At 49.0% G+C, this 18,634-nt stretch overlaps 5 protein-coding genes across 5 annotated transcripts; 2 read left to right on the top strand and 3 right to left on the bottom strand.

Annotated features, from left to right (window-relative positions):
• Positions 1–216: 216 nt before the first annotated feature.
• Positions 217–1,341, bottom strand: BCR38DRAFT_489119 (putative 3-hydroxyacyl-CoA dehydrogenase; the record flags this gene model as incomplete). The annotated part of the gene is made up of 5 exons (XM_040864364.1): positions 217–258; positions 311–552; positions 602–1,111; positions 1,165–1,209; positions 1,275–1,341. The coding sequence occupies 5 exons, from the start codon at positions 1,339–1,341 to the stop codon at positions 217–219; spliced, it is 906 nt and encodes a 301-aa protein (XP_040711573.1).
• Positions 1,342–2,106: 765 nt separating this feature from the next.
• BCR38DRAFT_413081 (uncharacterized protein) lies at positions 2,107–3,085 on the top strand (the record flags this gene model as incomplete). The annotated part of the gene is made up of 5 exons (XM_040858788.1): positions 2,107–2,134; positions 2,186–2,340; positions 2,458–2,619; positions 2,681–2,735; positions 2,934–3,085. The coding sequence occupies 5 exons, from the start codon at positions 2,107–2,109 to the stop codon at positions 3,083–3,085; spliced, it is 552 nt and encodes a 183-aa protein (XP_040711574.1).
• A 5,094-nt stretch (positions 3,086–8,179) lies between these two features.
• On the bottom strand, positions 8,180–9,588 carry BCR38DRAFT_446526 (AMMECR1 domain-containing protein). Its single transcript, XM_040861095.1, has one exon. The coding sequence runs from the start codon at positions 9,568–9,570 to the stop codon at positions 8,557–8,559; it is 1,014 nt and encodes a 337-aa protein (XP_040711575.1). The 5' UTR covers positions 9,571–9,588; the 3' UTR covers positions 8,180–8,556.
• A 380-nt stretch (positions 9,589–9,968) lies between these two features.
• BCR38DRAFT_460638 (Rieske [2Fe-2S] domain protein) lies at positions 9,969–11,312 on the top strand (the record flags this gene model as incomplete). Its single annotated transcript, XM_040862433.1, has 1 exon — positions 9,969–11,312. The coding sequence occupies one exon, from the start codon at positions 9,969–9,971 to the stop codon at positions 11,310–11,312; it is 1,344 nt and encodes a 447-aa protein (XP_040711576.1).
• A 2,040-nt stretch (positions 11,313–13,352) lies between these two features.
• BCR38DRAFT_460639 (uncharacterized protein) lies at positions 13,353–14,726 on the bottom strand (the record flags this gene model as incomplete). The annotated part of the gene is made up of 4 exons (XM_040862434.1): positions 13,353–13,487; positions 13,540–14,275; positions 14,335–14,385; positions 14,440–14,726. 4 exons carry the CDS (start codon positions 14,724–14,726, stop codon positions 13,353–13,355), a joined length of 1,209 nt encoding a protein of 402 aa, XP_040711577.1.
• Between the last annotated feature and the right edge of the window lie 3,908 nt (positions 14,727–18,634).

Consider the following 18,634-nt stretch of genomic DNA (forward strand, 5'->3'; position numbering starts at 1 on the left):
AGATGTGGTTCGGATGGGGCCTACTTCGACGTCTGTGATCGGTGCGTCGAGCTCAACGACGCTTTGATGTTGGTTAATTAAGATTTGTGTACAGAGTTTCGTGGATTTGGAATATGCCTCGACGTTTTGCCTTGCAGTTGGGGGGTTTTGCTCTTGTTGTTGATTCTCGAATCGGCGCTCTTGCTTGTTGCTGTCCAACTTGGTGTCACTTTGCCCTCACACTTCGCGTCTCTGGTCACTCTTTACCCACTCGCTTCCCTTCACGTATCGTTAGGAAATTTCACAGCTTAAGGTTCAGGCTTTCACTTACATTACCAAGTGCTTGTTGACCAGCTCGCATCTCATCGTAGACGCTCTCACCAAGCCAACAGGACTTAACGGTTTCGAGCTTCTTCTCAATCTCATAAATCTTGCCACCCGAGACGTACCATGCTTCGCCATTGGCATTTGTCCCCAAAGCGTAGAAGAATACGTTCGAAACATCCTTTGCGTCATTACAAGGTACACCAAAAGAGTCGTAGAGGGCGATGATTCCAGTCACCATTTGCGTTCCTGCAGATTATGAGCCAACGCCGCGAGTGATTTCACGATTGGTGCTCACGTGTCACATTAGGTAGAACGACATTGATCCGTATACGCTCACTCGGGAGCAAGAAGTTCCTCGTGCTCCTGAAAAGGCCCATAACGCCGTGCTTGCTGGCGCTATATTGGAACAAGCCAGGATACTCGCCAAAGCCGGCAGAGGAGCTCATCAACAAAATGGACGCATCGTTCTGTATTCCCTCGTGTACAGTCAGGCTCTTTCTCAGGTAGTGAACCGCCACACGTGTGAAGAAGACGGTCCCTTTCAAGTTGACATCGATCACGGTCGTAGGCGGCGCCTCCTCGATAGCAGCGTCCTCCGTGCCAGTGTTAAAGAGCTGACCGATCTCCACAACACCTGCGTTGGTTATGGCATGGTCAATTCGTCCGTGATTCGACCAAGCGGTCTTGAACAGGTTAAGAACAGACTCGTAGACTGTGACATCGGTCTTGACAAATTTGACATTGGGTGTGTCAGAAGCAAGTTTCGGCTCTTTGATGTCCCCGTAAATGACCCTACTACCTGCAGCTGGGCTTGGTCAGAACCTCAAAATTGGTAATCAAGTAGCGAGGATAAATTACTCTCCAGCTGTGAAATAAATACAGCGCCTATACCAGTGGTTGCACCTGTATCAATGAAATTTCGTCAGCCAAATCTGGAGTGGTTGAATAGATACGTCCCGATGAAGCACCTGTAATTACCACCACCTTTTCCTTCAGTTTGGCGAACGTTTCGGGGGGGATTTCCAGAAGAGACATGATGAAGACTCTCTAAGCGAACCAGAATTGAATGATCGGAGAGTGCTTCAATGACAAGTGTCTTGACTCTGCATCATGGGGGCTGCGAAGAATTTATGCAAGACCCCAACAACCCGGGTGGATGAGCCGGTACAGCTTCCAGGGCAGTATTTGCTGCAACATCTCTCAGAGAAGTGCGCTGTCACATCTAAGCATGTTGAAGACTACCCTGGGGCAGTGATGAGACAGTTGATTGGTTCATGGTGTACCGTCCCCTCGAGTCTGATCATCAACTGCGTGGAGCTTCTTGAACAGCTGCCTAATCAGGGTACAACGTGGATTTCCTAAGCTCATCGAAAGAGGGGGCGCGGGGCCTGCACTTCTCGACACGCATGAATTTGAGGAGATCTTTGCCTCTTCTGATGATCTTTGCCTCTTCTGATGATCTTTGCCTCTTCTGATGATCTTGTCAGTCCAAAACCTGGGGCAGACCCGAGCATTGTGTAGCCGAATGGAAAAAGGCCGATAGCAAGAGTAATTCCTGCGAAGGCCAAAACGTGTAAGCGCTCTGATAGGCTCATCTCATTGAACATGACATATGTGACATGCTCAGGGTGTCGAAATGAATGAAGTCGTTACCGCATAAAGACATTGTGATTATGTTTGCATGCAAAGTCAATCATGGCAGACAAGGCCTCCATCCTTACCAAGTGGGTTAATTTATCAGGAATTGGGCAGCAGTATCCAACATGTCTCCATCAAGTCTAGCTTCTTTTCCGTGTTACCATGTCTGTTGCCCTCAACTTGGTGACCTGTGTGTCTCTCGATTGTCTTGTTCACATACATTAATGCTTGGTTGAGAAAGCTGGACAAAATGATGAAAGTGGCCGAGTTGCACCTAAGACATGGATCGAGTGCGGATTTTGCACTTTGATCTTCCTTGGACGGACGGGTGTTCGCATTAGTGTCCTCAGAATCAAGCAGCTGCATTGGAACGACATTTTGATGTCTTTTGCTTGGGTACGTGCAGATCGATCTTTACACGTATTTCGGTTTCTACGTTGGATTCTAATTAGAAGTCTCAATCAGTGTTTTCAGACCATAATGTCGGTTTCTCTGGACCTTGAAACTGTGTAGGCTGTTTCTGATGAAACGAATCACGCAGAGTCCCAGGGTGTCCAAGGTCAACAAGCTATTGATGGGTGTCGCTGGTACCATTATCATCTTGGTCTTCTCTTTCCGTCAGCCGGAGTTTTTATCATCATCGCCGCAATCTTGCGAGTGATCTTTGTCTTCATCGTAAGTGCTATATCTCCCCCAAGTCCCTAATCTCACCGCTTGCTGACATGAATTTCTACAGAACCCCAATCCCGTCACACTAGCTATTGGGCTTGCGGCAAGACTCTCGTCGCCATGTATGTAGCCAATGCACCCCCTATTCTGCCCATGTTTCACTCCAGATTTCGGTATATAGGCTAAGAAGATGTTGATCACTTGAATGGGTCATGTAATAAATCTGGCTACATGGGACTGTCTGAAAGTAGGATCAAAAAACACGAAGTTCCGCCATCCCCACGACCGTAACACGTTCCTCGCTAAATATTTCACTGTAGTCGACGTCGAGTCTTCCAGCGCAGAGCGCATTTACCGACCTGATCACAGTAGTATTCATGTGCTGAGGGTCTATTCGGTTGATAGGAATGGGGTCAATAATCCCAGTAACGACGCCGCAAAACAGGGCTGGCTTTCGATTACAATAGTGTGAAAATAAATTTTCGGAGCTAACTGGTTGTGTATAGTCTCTTTTATATGCTCGTGGTCGAGCTTTTGACATGAGACAGTTTTGTGAGACTGTCACTGTTTTACTAAAGGGGCACTATGCACCAAAGAGAGAATGTCCCAAAGATCTCACAGACCATATCAAGATAACTCGATATGCTGAGAGTCAACCCAGTTCCCATGCAGCTCTGTCCGCAATCTTATAGGCAGGTACACAATAGCTTGCGCCTTCGAGAACCCCGTGTATCCACAATATGCAGCTTACTCGACAAGCTGCAATAATAATTCACTAACGCCATGAGCCATCCATGACCCTTAGTGGCATCGTTGGACTGGGGTATGAACACTGGTTCGTGGCACATGTGTATTCACCGGGAAAGTATTTGTTGGCTTTGCCAGTGCGATGATCCAGATGCCCTCGTAAACTGTACGGGCATAACGTCTACCCATACAGGCGCAATAGCGGGGAAGTCCGTCTCCAGGGTAGGATACATCAGGTCGAAGAGGCTGTGCGGATGCTTCTTAGTGGCAGACCAATCATCGAGTTTCGGAAACTTGCAGTCTTCTTTGGCTATGATTCCGTGTTGTGGGATGTCTAGATCCTCGGACGGAGGGTCCACGCCGTGGGAGCACACCGAGGTAGCACACTGAGGTAGAACAGAATCTTGGGGTCACACTGTAAGTGAATGCCTCTATTCTTCATCCATTCAAAATCGCAGGTTTGTGGGATTAGAGGGAACAGAATCCCGCACTACATCACTAGGATAAGCAATAGGGGTGGACAAAACCAATTCTTCGTGACAGTAGCGTCATGTACCATCGCGGCAACTGGCGCAACTAGTCATACCTGGACTTCCCAGCTGCGGCGATGGAGTACTAACAGACATCACGAGTGTCGTTCCCCCTTTGAAGTAGGAGACATTGGTTTTTGCGGTGCTGCGGATCTTGGACTAGACGGAACGGATTGACTTTGTCGAATGGTACGAATTGAGGGGATCCGACTGAGTGAGATGAATTGAACTGAATTGTTCTGAATGAGGACTTGGATGTTATCAAGTGTCATTTTGTGCTAGATGACCGAACTATGTCGTTCCCGTTTCTGTATAACTCAAGTTTTCTACGGCGTATAGTTCCGGGAATGCGGGGTTGACAAAAATGGCAAGTGGCGACTTGGAACCCCACAATCCGAGAGTGACGGTAGTAGCGGCCGCAATCCAAGCGTTCCACTACTACGTAGTACGTTACATGAAATGGTAGGGTCAGGGTGGATACTCCCGGGTTAACAACAAGAAGTAATTGGCCATAATAAACTGACTTCTCCGAACATGCCGCCAGTTTATAGTCGATTCGCTCGCTTTCGCTTTATACCATGCATGCTGTCGTAGGACAGACTAAGTTCATCTCGATTTTGCGTTATGCATAGTTACTGAAGACGCCAACGCGCCAGGGAAAAGTCATCATCTGAGGCTGAGGTATGAGAGGCGGAAATTTATGGTACAGCAGTCACATTGGCATTCCTCGCTGACCAAGCTATTATCTTACGCTAAATATGATGCGCGTCAGGTCAATCTACGAAGTCGAGCTGGGGGAACTTAATTCGGACAAGGGTGATATTAATGCAAGCTTGTTTTATTTCAAAAACATGTCAAAAGGCCACGCATACTGTACCATCTGTACCTGCTGAACCGCCATGTAAATTGGTATCAAAGGGAACACCATCCGGGGCCGGGGAAGAGTCCGGCTGCTCCATAATACCGTGCAAGCACCGAAGACTCCCGACAATGGTAGGTAGACAGCCCAAGTCACTGTTATCTGCGCTTCGTACAGATATCGGAAATCTCAATGTCATAGAGTCAGGCCGAAATGATCGACCTGTGAGACATTGCGCTGAATTGTCTTTTTCGATAATTTAGTTAGCCTACCGCATGAAAAGTAGAGCCAAGCGCTGGAAGGACAATCTAGCGTTAAGAGTAGAAAATCGAGCACGGAAATTAATACTGTATGATGAACCAATGTGTGAAGCTCTCCGTAGCTAGGCGTCCCAAAGAACAGCCGTACGCCAGGGTTTGGACCAGAAAAAACACCTCTGATGTATCAGTATCCCTGATATACTCAGATATGAGCAGCACTATCATCGGCGCAAATCCGGGCGCAGGACCGTCTGACGGCTAGAGAGGACATCACTGGCTAAGCAACTTCGAGCCCCTGGTCTGACTCCTGAAGCGCCACCCTTCGCGAAAGCGTTACAACCGCATCTCAGAATTATAGAATACCTTATGTTCTCTGATGACGTCTTTGGTGACGACACCTTTTCCAGAAAAGACAACCACGATCTATACAGGTTGGAGGCTGCGTAGCCTGCAAGGTAGCCGACTTGTATACACGGGGACATCTTATCCAGCCGGTCGAATTCTTTAGCGTATTCTACGTGTGGAAATAGCATAGGCAGCCAACTAGTCGTAAATTTCTGATCTGTGGCCGGCAATCGCACCATCGAATTGATTGACTATGGCAAGTTAAGCCTCGCCATCGCTCAAAGGCGAAGTCTAACCGTGTCGACGAGCAAGTTCCCGATCCCCTGAACCGATGGATAGCCCAGGATATGAAGATGAGACATTGCACAACATCGCAAGTGTGGCGGATGACGACTCGCAGCCTTGGGTGGGATACTATGCCCACGAAAATGGAAGTGAACAGGAAATCTACTCGGACGCTAGTGCGACCATGGGACTTGATGATTTAAACGGTATTTACAATACTAGACATTGAAAGGTACGAAGGGGATGTTACAAGTATTGTCGGCTGCTGGGACTTCGGATTTAGGGCGTCCACTGTGCTTTTTCGTATCCTCTCCTTTCGTGGATTTGTCTATCGGGTTTTTACACAACATGTCAATGGGATCGACTAAATCTCATCAAACTAAGGTTGGATATTACGTTATTTCTGGATCGGACATTTGATGATCTCTTTCATCACACCGGTCCCCCTTCGTTTCGTTTTATGTGAGGTTGGAGCTTAGTCAGCAATGAATGACAACCCCTATTTCCTCAATAACCAGCTTTTGCATGTTTTTAAGGAATCAACCGGCCACATGTCTCACAATTGATGGCATAGTTGAATTTAGCCTTTTGCTTCCATAATTATTCTATGTGCCTATCTAAATGAAATATCAAATACGTTAGAGTATCCATATCTAGGGATATTCAACCAAATCTCACAAGTTCCTCTTTCCCAGTCCTTACCTTAGATATTATTAGAGCAAGCGGCCTCCAACTGTAAGAACGATCACTGCCATTAAATCTACCCATCTAAGCTTCAGCTCTCCGGCTGCAGCATATACCGGCATCTTCCTCGTTTCCGTAGCCTCAGCTGCTACGGCCCGTCAATTTGCGCAATTAGCCGCGTACCCACTTCCATCGCATACTGCCCCTGAAGCAATCTGCAAGCCGGTGATAATGGCGCCGCGCCTATTGGCTCAGCTTCCCCTGCAGCTATCTGGTCTGCACCCAGAGCCTCTTTCCGTCCCGCTGACGTTCCCGATGAACTCAGAGGAGGGGACGTTGATCTAGACCGTCTGGCCCAAGGAGGTGGGGCCCGAGATGAAGAAGTCAACGATTACGCTAATGGGCGTGTTGGAGATAAGGGCGCGGAACTTGAGTTTGGTCCCTGCGACGGGGTGGTTCGAGAGCATCGAGAAACCTACCGTGTAGTGCCTGTTTATCGGTCAATACTTTGTGACTATAAAGTAAATGAGGTAGGCTGTGAGAAAGTAAAACTATTACACGTCAGTGGGTTTCAGGAGGATCTTGGTCACCTTTCCAGAGTCCTTGTCGCCCGTGATAGCAGCACCAAGCCATCCTTACAAGCTGAGATTGAGGCTGAAGAGCTTGCCGTTGGTGAGTTTCTGCGCGACAAGCAAGTCGATGACAGGGTTCTAGTTGATGAATCCATTACCATTTCCGTTGGCTAGCCCCATGATGCCGAACCAGACCAATTTCGACTTTTTAGCGACTCCGGATTGTTGCTGTGGGCCTGAAATATTGTCAGCCTAATTGAGTTCTAAAGGATGAGGCGATTGCAATAGGCGAGTGTTGTTGCAGAGGTACAAACCTGATATGAAGATATCATCTGTGTAGTAAACACCAGGTGAGCTTCCTGACCCATTCTTCGACGTCGGAGGCTTGGACGGGTCGTAGAGCCCAAATGCATTACAGTAGTCATTCGCGTTCGACTCTGAGCAATTGAAGTTTACCTAAAGCTCGAAAGAGCCCGTTTCAAGGAAAATTTCGACCTCTTGATTTTCTGGAGCTCTGCCAATGGTGGTGACTGACTTCGTCAGTTGTTTGTGAGATTGAGTTTATGGAGCAAACGACTTCAGAGTAGCCAAGCAGGCAACTCCATAGATACCCAAAAAAAATCCGTCTTGAAGTACCCCTTGCAAGGTCTTCGATCTGCCCGTCCCCCCATCGATCCTCTTCAGAGGCATGGCCAACATCTCGGTCGATTCCTTGAGCGTCTGTGTGAGGGTCGTCTTACTTGTCGAGCCATTATTCTTCGCTTGAACCAAAGAAGTAAACGACAATGGAAATGAAAGCAACCGTGAGTTTGGGAAGCGCGAAGTTTACTCGTAAGACTGAGACTGGACGGAGACTTAGTTGTAATTGAAATGGCCTCGCAGTGGAAGACCCGTCACTGAAAATTCTAAGGTTTTGCACGTAGCAGCGCTGGCGGGACGGTCCATACATATTATTACATGTTCGTCTTAGGAGTTTGAAAGAAATACCACGGTGATTAGCGAGATCTTGTGAAAATATGCGAAGAGACACTGGGTCTTCATGGCGGGCTAATGCGAGACATGTTTGGTACTGTGAGACATCGATCATCGGGTCATGATAGACAGTTGGCAGTCCATTTCAACGGCCACCTAGTGAAAAGCGCAGAATTCCTAAAGATCAGCTTCCTGGCTTGCCGAGAAAAGCTTCAGCAGAACGAAAGAGAAGCCTGGATATACGAAGTTCTAGATTTTGGAGTTGCGGCCGCCTCATACTTACGATCTTAAATGGCCGGGTCTCATTAGTTTGCCGGAAGTAATCCTCGATGTGAATTTTGGAGGCTCGTGTTTCTGAAGCTTTTGCGTGGCAATCAACTTGATCCAAGGGGTGGTGCGGCAATATCGCTAGTGAATCGTGGGATACTTGGAACGGCGCAATTTTTGCCGTGTCCAAGGGCTAATCGATGGAACGACGATAAGCCAATAAGCAGCTTTTCATTTCAACTAGTCCCAAGGCGCAGTGATTACACCCGTAAATTGCAATGAGCTTGATTGCATGAAGATGGCTCGTGTGTGAGAAACAGATGCCCTCTACCTGTATAGAACTCCGAGGTTCTGATACCCAGCCACCAAAACTCCCGAAATATTCCTTGTAGATACGCCTCGCCGAAAACACGCTTCCCCATCTATACCTTGCTCTTCTGGTCGACCCAGTCACGCCATTGCTTGTATTCGGGATACCGCAGACTGTCCTTCTTGCCCTGGTACCGCACGACCTTGAGATCCACATCTTGCCACTTATCTTTCTTGCCCATCCAACCGGCCTTGCGCATCAGGCTCACAAGCGTCTCTTCCTTATTCCAGCCCTGCTCTGGTGCAACATCGGGCAGATATGTCGAACCGTAGCGTCTTCCCCGGTCGGTGAAGCTGAGGCGCAAACCGTGCTTGCCAAGCTCCCAATCCATTGCGTCCTCACAGTCCTCGAAGTCGGTCAATAGAGTCACGGCCACTTCGAGCGAAGGAAGCTCGCGCTTGGAGATGGGATCGAATCGCATGTCGTGGATTGCTGACGTGATTGCGTATGAAGAGAGACCTTCATCGAGCTCTTGCGACTCAAATGTGCCGATGCATCCACGTAGGGTGACGTGCCCACTACGGGGCGAGACAATGTTCCATGTGACGAACAGAGGTGACTCGGTGATTAGAGATTTGTCAGCTGGAAGTGACGATGTCGATGTTCCCGGCGTCTCAGGCGCGAGGGACATGCTAGACCCGGACGAGGGTGACGACGTTCCGCTGGACGACGACGCGGCGACGCGGCGCATAGCTGGCAGGCGCTTCTTAAGGCTGCCAAGATTGGACGTCGAAGAGTCGTCCTCGTCAGCTTCTACACCGGCGGCGTCTTCACTATTGCAGTAATCGGCCCACGACTTCTCAACTTCAGTCAGCGTCAATGAGCTGCGGGCCTCGAGATGGGCGGCGAGGGCCTCGAAGCAGTAGAGACAGTGCTCGATCGAGGCCATGGTGAGTCGGGTTCTGGCGACGAGACCTCGGTCTCTGTGTGCAGTGACGGTGCGTGGAAAGGCCGACTGCTCAGCCGAGTGCAAACAAGCGCAAGTAGACGTTAAAGCAACTTTAGAAGTGGGAGGCGGGGAACTAAGGTTGAATTCACCTCGCGCCTTAGCCTGGACAGGAGGCATCACATCACCTACTTGAGCAGGCAGGTACATGTACAAGCGCCACCCCGCACTCCAACGGCGATAAGCTCGCTGCATTAATCAATGCCAGATGCACAACTCTGCATAAGTGTGAAGCCGTTCCAGGGAATTTCTACGCTAAAGGTGGGCTAGGTGGAGCTATGGTTGGAGGAACCGACGTGGATGGAACCAGCCGAACGTCTAACTCTAGCTGACAATTTTGCGACTCGCGATTGAATCGCACGCCCGAGTGTTAACACTTGCAATTTGCATTGACTGAGCTGTTGTGTCACCATCTCAGCAGCTGACATTTTCAGGAAGAGCACATTCCGACAATCATATTTTTTTTCACGCTTTTTACGCTCACTTATGCATGCGATTGGGTCGGTCCCATCTTCAACATGGCGTTGATTGATCTTGGACCGCTTACGGAATCATCGCACACCCGATATGCGATTCATTTATCAAATGGGAAACGACTCGTCTTATTCCGCTTGCCCAGGATCGCGTCATCGGAGTCGCGACCAATGGCCCCCAACGAGACGGAAGATGGCTGGATCTACTATGCCATGGAGGCGGAATGCCCTCATGCCGGCGGGCCCATGACAGAAGCTCATGTAGACATCGAAGATTCGGCCTACGTCGCTTCATGCCCATGGCATGCATATGACTTCAACGTAGAGACTGGAGAGTCCAGTTACGGCATCAAGACATGTACCTTCCCGGTCATTGTGCAGCATGGCAAAGTCAGCCTGAAGATAGCCACCAAAGAGAACGTGGAACTCTCCAGGCTGGAGCCCGTGAGCGACCAGGTCAAGTTCAAGCACGGCCCAAGAGAGACCGCCGCAGAGTCTCCGGTGTACCTGGACGACAATGCCACCATGTGTGAATGGTGTGTGCACATCTTGAAGACCTCTAACCCCGAGCATAAGATTGAACTCACTACTCATCTGTTTTCCCTATTCGCTACCAAAGAGCAGTCACCGTCACCCATGAGACTGGGAATCGGTGTCATAGCACCCGATGAACCTGTACGGGAAGAGCAGAGCAAAGTCGAGCCGTGGCAGATACCAAAAGCTGGCAAAGGTGGCACCCTCAAGAGCAGAATTGCAATGCTCCATGCTCTAGCCAATATCGAGCAGTGGGCAATCGATCTCGCAATTGATATATGCGTGAGATTCGCAACCTTTCATACCATGGCACCCTCGCAGGATTTGTCCCGGGAGCTGCCGCGGACATTTTATTATGACTGGCTAAAAGTAGCCAACGACGAAGCGAAGCACTTCTCCCTCCTCCGTGCTCGACTCGAAGAGTTGGGCAGCCACTTCGGAGCTCTTCCAGTCCACCATGGCCTTTGGGAGTCGGCAGCAATGACTGCTCACGATCTTCGGGCGAGGATATCCATTATTGCTCTGGTCCACGAAGCGCGGGGTCTTGACGTGAATCCCATGACGATAGAGAAGTTTCGCAAGGCCAATGATATGGAAAGCGTCGATTCCCTGAATGTCATCCACAACGACGAGATCACACATGTGACGACCGGTCATCGATGGCTGACCTGGATATGCGAACAAGAACATACCGATCCGGTTCACGTCTTTCGGAGCAATGTCCAAAGGTATTTCAAGGGTGCTGTTAAGGGACCATTCAACGCGGAAGCGAGAGCGCAAGCTGGGATGGACAAACGGTATTATGAGGGCCTCGGCGGACATTCATCGAAAGCAAATATCATCGCGGGTGGTTGAGGGTCAAGGTACGAAGCCTCGGGCCAAAAGTAAGGAGACCGCGAGGGGTCCCTGTAGCAGTGCGAATGGTCTTCCTTGGCGCAAATCACACTGTTCCCTCCTATCCCTGTAAACCCTAAGCCTTGGCAACCCCCAACATGTTGACCTCGGTAATGGCTCCGGTCGGCGGAAAAGAGCGAGATGTCGCTCAGATGGGTTATGTCCTTACTCTACACTCACGAGGCGCTCCGATCGAAGATATCCAGGCCTTAGCTAACAACCCGAAGTCCGGCTTCTACGAGTCGTTACAAAAGCTTACGTCCCCGGCGGGCCCTAACGAGTAAACAAGCTCGAATTCGTTCAAGATGCAAAGCATGATATGTGGCATCGAAGGGCTTAGCGTCAAGCATCCACGTTACACAGAGCCGAGCCTGGATACGACCCCCATGCTGATTCTGAGGGAGATTATCATGAACATCCGAGACCCCCTTATCATCGGAAATCTCGGAGCCATGAACTCACGCAGCCTAAAAGCCCACGTTGATCGTTTGATTGAACAGAGTGGTAACGAACACATAGTGGGCATTAAGGTGGTGTTCTTTCACCAGCTAAAGAGAGGATACCTCAGCATCAAGACGACCACAACCAAGAACCTGGAGACCATAACATAGTCACGGACGACTGGGTCCATAGAACCGGGAACGGAGCATCCGTATGTCATTCTGTGTAGGAAGTTTTCATAAATGGAATGCGGACCAGTTCGATGGAATCGTTGTAGTTGCCAGCTTCGTCCAAGCCAAGGCCGTTTCCGAGGGGCCGCTCGCTAACTACGTATATATCACTCTTGTTACACTTGGCCACTCCGACAAGTTTGCCGGTCAAGGCGGCACTGACGCGGGAAATCGTCTGTTCAACGTGACACATCATTGAGCAGCAGCGATTGGGAGACAGAGTTGCTGCAGGGTGGTGAAGAGGAATAACGGACTGCATAGTTACGAGAAAGAAGCATCTCTATGGTAATGGGAAGGAGAACAGACTCTAGGGCGTCCCAAAGCTAGGACACAGAATTTAGACATAGACTTCAGACGCTGACTTTAGGGACGATGGGAAAATCATGAGATATTGGTGGAGAATAAGTAGATTTCCGTCTTTATTGAGAACATGTACATATTGCTTTTAACCACATTCTTATGCGGTACCTCCAAGCCCAACGCCTGTTCGAGAGCCGCTCGACTTAAATTGAGGGACAGACTACTTGAGCTGGTGAGTTCCTCAGATTGGCCAGGCCTACCAGATTCTATAACAGCAATAAATACGGCAACTCCCAAGCTATATGCATATTCGACACTGTTGCAAATGCTCGGGGGTTTTCTGCGTCTTTTTCAATCATTGTTGTCGTATTCCTTCCGAAGACAGAGATAACCTCGCCCGCAATTTCGTAGACCAGTCACCCCGGTCCATTATCCGCCTGGTTGGAGAAATGATCAAAAACAGAAGCCTTTGACGAAGTATAGTACACATATGGCTGTTCATGTTGGTACTCGACATAAATACAGATAGAATACGGAGACTTGAACAGTGAGATGATCTTCTTACGGGGAGATGGTCAGCAATGAATCGTTCTGTCCTAGGCCAGAAACAGCTATAAGTTGGTCTTCAAGATAACGCGATGTAGCTACCGCCGAAATAACAAACAGTGACCTTGCATAAATATCTGCCATTTTTAGAAGCTCGCAGCCTTTATGTGTTTCATTGTCCTTGGATGATGCAGATAAGTATCGACCCAAAGGTACGACAACTGAAGCAACCGCATTATTTCAATAGCGCCGCGGACCGTCTAATGTAGTGTCTCCAATAAGATATTGTTGCTGAGTGCTTATATTCGTGGTCTGGCAATTTGGATGTTCTTCCTAATCGACTCAATAATAACTCAAAAGCCGCATATGCTAATTCTTCTTTTTCCGTCTTTTTCTCTCTTTCATGATAACGGCTGCCATCGTATTCTGGGCAGTGTCTTGCAACCAACTTAATGGTCTGTCAACCCACTTCGTCCCCTCAGCTTTAGTAATCACATTTCCCACAATATCCACATTCTTTATCGCAGGCCGTGAAATCTCCCATTGGCTGTTCATAATCGAAATTGTCAGAGCCATATGCTCCCTCATCATCATCATAATCATCAGCCCACGGGTCAACCTATGCAATATATCAGCTTCTCTTCAATCTCGCAATCGGAGCATCACGATACCTCTAGGGACTGAGCTGTAAGGTCCTCTTTGGTATTTCGGCTGATGCAGTCTTGTTGCAGCTTGTCAGTTCTGCGCCGACAACGATCGAGGAGCTGCTCGTTAGGGCCGGATGCAAACACACCCCTTATATCTGCCCCGTACTTAGATGCCCAGTTCACAGCACCATCAGACTCGAGGACCCTATTGGCAATGTTCTGGAGTCTGACTCGCCCGCGTACTTTTTGTTTCTCTAGTGGCTCGATGTGGCGCATGGCAAGGATCACCAGGTTCTCGATTTCCGCGTGATCTACCGAGTCGCCATCAGACAGGTCAAAACAGTCACTGAAAAATGTGGCGACATTCGAGCTAGTCATTTCGACCTCCCAGTGATCCTCAAAATCGAGATCAAGATCGAGTTCTTCGTTCGCCCAATCAAGGGATAGTAGGGATAGGAGGCGACTCGCACCAAGGTTTGTCCCGACTTTCTGCAGCAAGAGTCGAAGTATTGGTATCAGAACCGACAATCTAGAAGAGCAGCCCGCTAGCATTTCGACCAAAGATCGCTTCTCATGATCTCCGTCCGTGACTTTAGTCACCTGGTCAGCCGGCAAGAGCGGGCAGCGCCTCTTCAGATCTGAAGCGTTGCGTTGTGAGTCGGAAGATATAGATTCCCGCCTCAACGTCGGTTTCGTGGCTTTATTTGCCTGACTCAACTCCATCGTGGCCTCCTTTTGTCGAAATGCCAGGTCAATGTCTCTAGATGGGCGTGCAAGGTTGACCCGCCAATGGTGTGTATTGTTGGGGTTCTTCTGTACAAGTTGACCTCGAAGAATTTATTGTGCTGTTCGCATCTGAAGTTCTTGTACCTGATCGAGTGGTTAGTACGGATATTAATCTTCAAGGGTTGCTATGATCATTACGAGTTCAATTTCTCAAAGTTCGCTTTGAGAAGATCGCTCTCAGTGGCCTCCAGGAAGTCGGGGCCGTTGCTAGCTGGAACAAAGAATCTAATCGACTCTTGCGGCCCATAGTTGATTTGTCGTACAAGCTGAACTGCGTACGGTGCGCTGCTGACGAGTGAAGAGCCATCGCCAGGATGCATGGAGGGCAAGTTAGCCCACTGCATAAACTGGTTGAATTTATGCTCATGATCAAGCCTTTTGGGTAGATATGGCTTTAAAGAAGAGCAGCAAAAGATAGGAGCCATAGTGTCTGTCGAGATAGAAGAGCCGGGTCTCCACACGAATTGTATAGGAGTAGGATGTGAGGAGAGGAGGATAAGGCTTGGGTGATTTCCGGCTTTCTTGGATATTTTATGCAATGAATGTAGTGGCAGGAAGACTTATAATGAACTGTGAAGAGGGAGTGCTGTCTAATAGCTACAAAGTGGCAGATGCAGGAGGCCCTCCAATCGAGACTTCTGCAAACGAAAAGTCAAGCCTGGTTGGGCTGACGCATACGTAGCAAACCAACCCTGTACCTCGGACACATATGTCTGTTACAAGTGACGGGAAAGTACCACTAGCGTCATCTACCAGCGGCTGCACGCACAGAGGTATCGTGGGTTCTCATAGGGCCTCAGGAGTGTACACTATTTCACCCATGGCTGGTCCACCGGTCCTAGCTTAGTCTCTTTCCTTTGAATTTAAATTTTTCTGGTCAACTGAATCTCAGAACTGTCCTATACATCATGCGGGTGTGAATTGGATGTTGGCCACACATTGCAGCCCAACCTATCATTTACACCACCCAGCCACCTGCCAGCTCTGCCTATTAGGCAGACCCAAGCAGCCAATCTATGTGTTATTTGCCCATACGGTGTGCATTATTACTCTCAGTCTTATCGGAATCATCGGCAGTTACGGCTTAAACATAAGTACCACTCTATGAGATCAGTCGTTCCAGGTGCCGAAAGCCACTCTCTTGTTTCTCATCTGCACTAAGCTGTACTGGCTTGGACCACAATTCAGCTGTCTCAAATTCTGGTGTAATCTCAGGTACACTCAGAGACCATGTTATTTCCGTGTCCCTCGCTCCGTTGAACAAAATATTCAGCACAAGCAAATATTTACAGAAGTTCCCTGTTTAGAGACCAGGATTATAAAGCATGTAGTAGGCAAGGCAGGCTTTGTATACACATAATGTGGTTGCAATACTGCATTACGGCTTGACATGCTCCACTTGGTATGTATGTATGATGCATTCATTAGGTGCAATTCCAGCAGCACATCAAACAGCTAGTTTATCTGCTATACAGTGCCACGAGCTGCTACGACCTGCGATTTGGAGATGTCTCTTGCTTGCCTTTATCTGGGGATTTAAAGCTGCAGGATCCCGAGGCGCGCGGAACACAGCAGAAACTGACTGAGAAAATCTGTCTCTGTGCCTGCAAACGCTGGCTGTAACAGACACCGCTGCTGTATACTAACGTTCTGTATGCTCGTGGCCGGTATCAACATTAGAACTTTACTCTACTCATTTGCTCGACGATTTCCGTGCGCGGCAGCTGCAACGGATGGAGCCATGCACAGGTTTACCAGGCAAACGTTTGGTTGTACTGGTAGGAAGTAGAAGTTCGCAATGATACCTCAAACGACATGTTTCACTATCAAAAGTCGTCACCGCCTTCCTACCCGTCGGGAGTGTTTCTATGGGAGCTTGCACCGGAGTGAGGCAGAGAAGCCGCTGACTGACGTAGGGAGCAAAGCTAATAGACACAACCAGGCCTGATATCTATGTCCAGCTACTCTATCTCACCAGTCACGATCCCGAAGTAGAGGGATACGCTAGTGCACACCATGCGATCTGCACGCCATTGTGGGTCTTGGGATACTGTTGTGATCTCAGTTAGCTCCGGAGGGATTTCTCCTCGATGAAAGATGCAATTCCTCAAACAGACCAAGTCCTCTCATCTCGGTGTATTCGGTGGCAATATCTGTCCTTCACAGAATCGCCGTTAAGGACGACGCAGATATCGGCGACCCCAAGTTTGTAATCGCTTTGTAATCGATGCTTTCACCCTCGAGCTGTTCTCACGGGAGAATGCGCTACGCACGATCTAGTTGCGATCGTTGATAAAGGCTCCTCAGCGAGCTTGGAAGCTTTCGGGAGTCCCTATGACTCCGAGCAACGGGAGGGCTGATCCTGCCCCTCCAGGCTTACGGCCATTGCTCTCTGGCCAATGCCCTCAACTTTACATTCTGGCGGTCATTTATTTGCTTACTTATACGAAGGTTATAGAGAATACCTTTATTAACACACGAAGGGAAGTATAACTTAGGGACAGGGGTTTTTGAAAGGTATTTTCTAGAAGGATCTTCGTAATCGTGCAAAGAGCCACTAATGATGTGCTGATAATACGGTGCGTATATTGCAACACTGATCTTAAGGAATCTAGGGTAGGTGGGAGCATCCGAGATCTCCTCTTTGGCTGGGCCGCGACCCGGAGTTCTATCGGATCGGATCGGGGGCGAAATCCCCCCGACACAGCTTACCAGCTGAGACCTACCCGCCTCGACGGCTCTTCCTTACAGAATCAACGTTACGATATCATTCTATCTCTGTTGACGAATACTAAACTGAAGGAGAGAAAGGGTTACAAGTCCAGGTGCCCGTTCCTCTGCTATAAGGAGAACGGCTGCATACGGTTGGGACAGCCTATCCTGGGGTATCCCTACTCATTGTCCAGGTGACAGGCGTCACAATTTGGACGTTGCAAACGATTCGAAGTAGAGGCATCACGAAGTGCAGGGTTAGCCAAGCTAATCAAGACATCAGTTCTAGATGTGGATGCACTAAGATTTGAGGTCGCCTAGAACCCCTGCAACTCTTCCGTGCAACAGTGTGTTCAAAAATGGGGCAGTCTCCCTACTTTTGGCCCGAGGCTTCGTACCGATTCTGAGACGCATGACTCAGGGTAACAACTCGACCTCGTACAAAGCGAAGCGCGCGGGCAACTAGCTCATCATCAACACGAAAATGCGTGCAGCGAGGTCCACCTTTCTTGCTGGCGCTGACGAGAGGTCGCCATTTGACATTGATTCAAAACACCTTTCGAGACCCGATGGACGGGCTGACTGCGGCTCCTGGGTCATCAAACATAACCGGCACCGATGTTCAGTGACCAGGGTGGACCCTAGCGGGCGACCAGGCCAACACTCTAAGTCTCACTGTTCCACACCAATGAGAAGGCTCGATCTATCTCAACACCAAGCCCTTACGCTGAGAGCATGCCCCAGGGATCAATGAACAGGTTCATCATTGAGGCCAATACGCCCGTCTTACAACTTTGAGGGGACAGAGTACTGGTTCTAACGAGTTAAACGTATCGCCCCTTTGGTGTCGGAAAATCTCGAACACGATGTATCCAGCTCGAGTAAGTAGCTGGAGTTCATTGAGTTCATGCACTTCTTCGTCCCGTTCTGCGAGCTGTCAATGCATCCAAATCAAGACCATCTGAACCACCTCGTTCGTCGCAAGTGCTCGTCAAGCCTAAAAACGGCGGTTTGACCCATTGCATTAGCAGTGCAGTGGGTCAAGGAGGTCCCTTTTCAGCTCTACGTCATTTTTAGGGTACTTCCGAATGCTAGTAATCTGCACCAAACTATTAGTACCTCTGAAGTGCGGCCAGTTTGTACGTCCTATGCGTGATCGCGAACGGGAGCGCATATTCTCGCGACAGAATTGATGAAATCGGATAACTAATCTGCCATGTACGGACGTCCTCGGCCAAATCCGAATATGAGGAGCATAATTGACAAATTGGCCTTCAGGGTCCTGTCCTAGCAATATGCCCAGCTGGTGCTGTTATTCACCACTGGCCACTCAACCACGGCCCCGTCGTCACCACTGGCCGCCGCGTCTGCATCTTCGTTATTCTCTCCATATTCTGGCACTGGCTGTGGTTGAGAAGCCGACTCTGAGTTTCTTGTTACATGCTTCTAAGCGTTATATTCGAACTATGAGAGATACTTTCGAATTTGATGTGAATTGGTGAAGCTCGGAAGTATCGGTCAAAAATGGCTAAAAAGGGACAAATAGACGTCCTTGAATGATTGCGTTAGCAGTGGGTCAAACCGCCGTTTTTTAAGCTTGACGAGTACCTAATTTCTTGGG

This window comes from Pseudomassariella vexata (assembly GCF_002105095.1).
Source record: "Pseudomassariella vexata strain CBS 129021 chromosome Unknown BCR38scaffold_15, whole genome shotgun sequence".
Classification (NCBI taxonomy): Eukaryota; Fungi; Ascomycota; class Sordariomycetes; order Amphisphaeriales; family Pseudomassariaceae; genus Pseudomassariella; species Pseudomassariella vexata.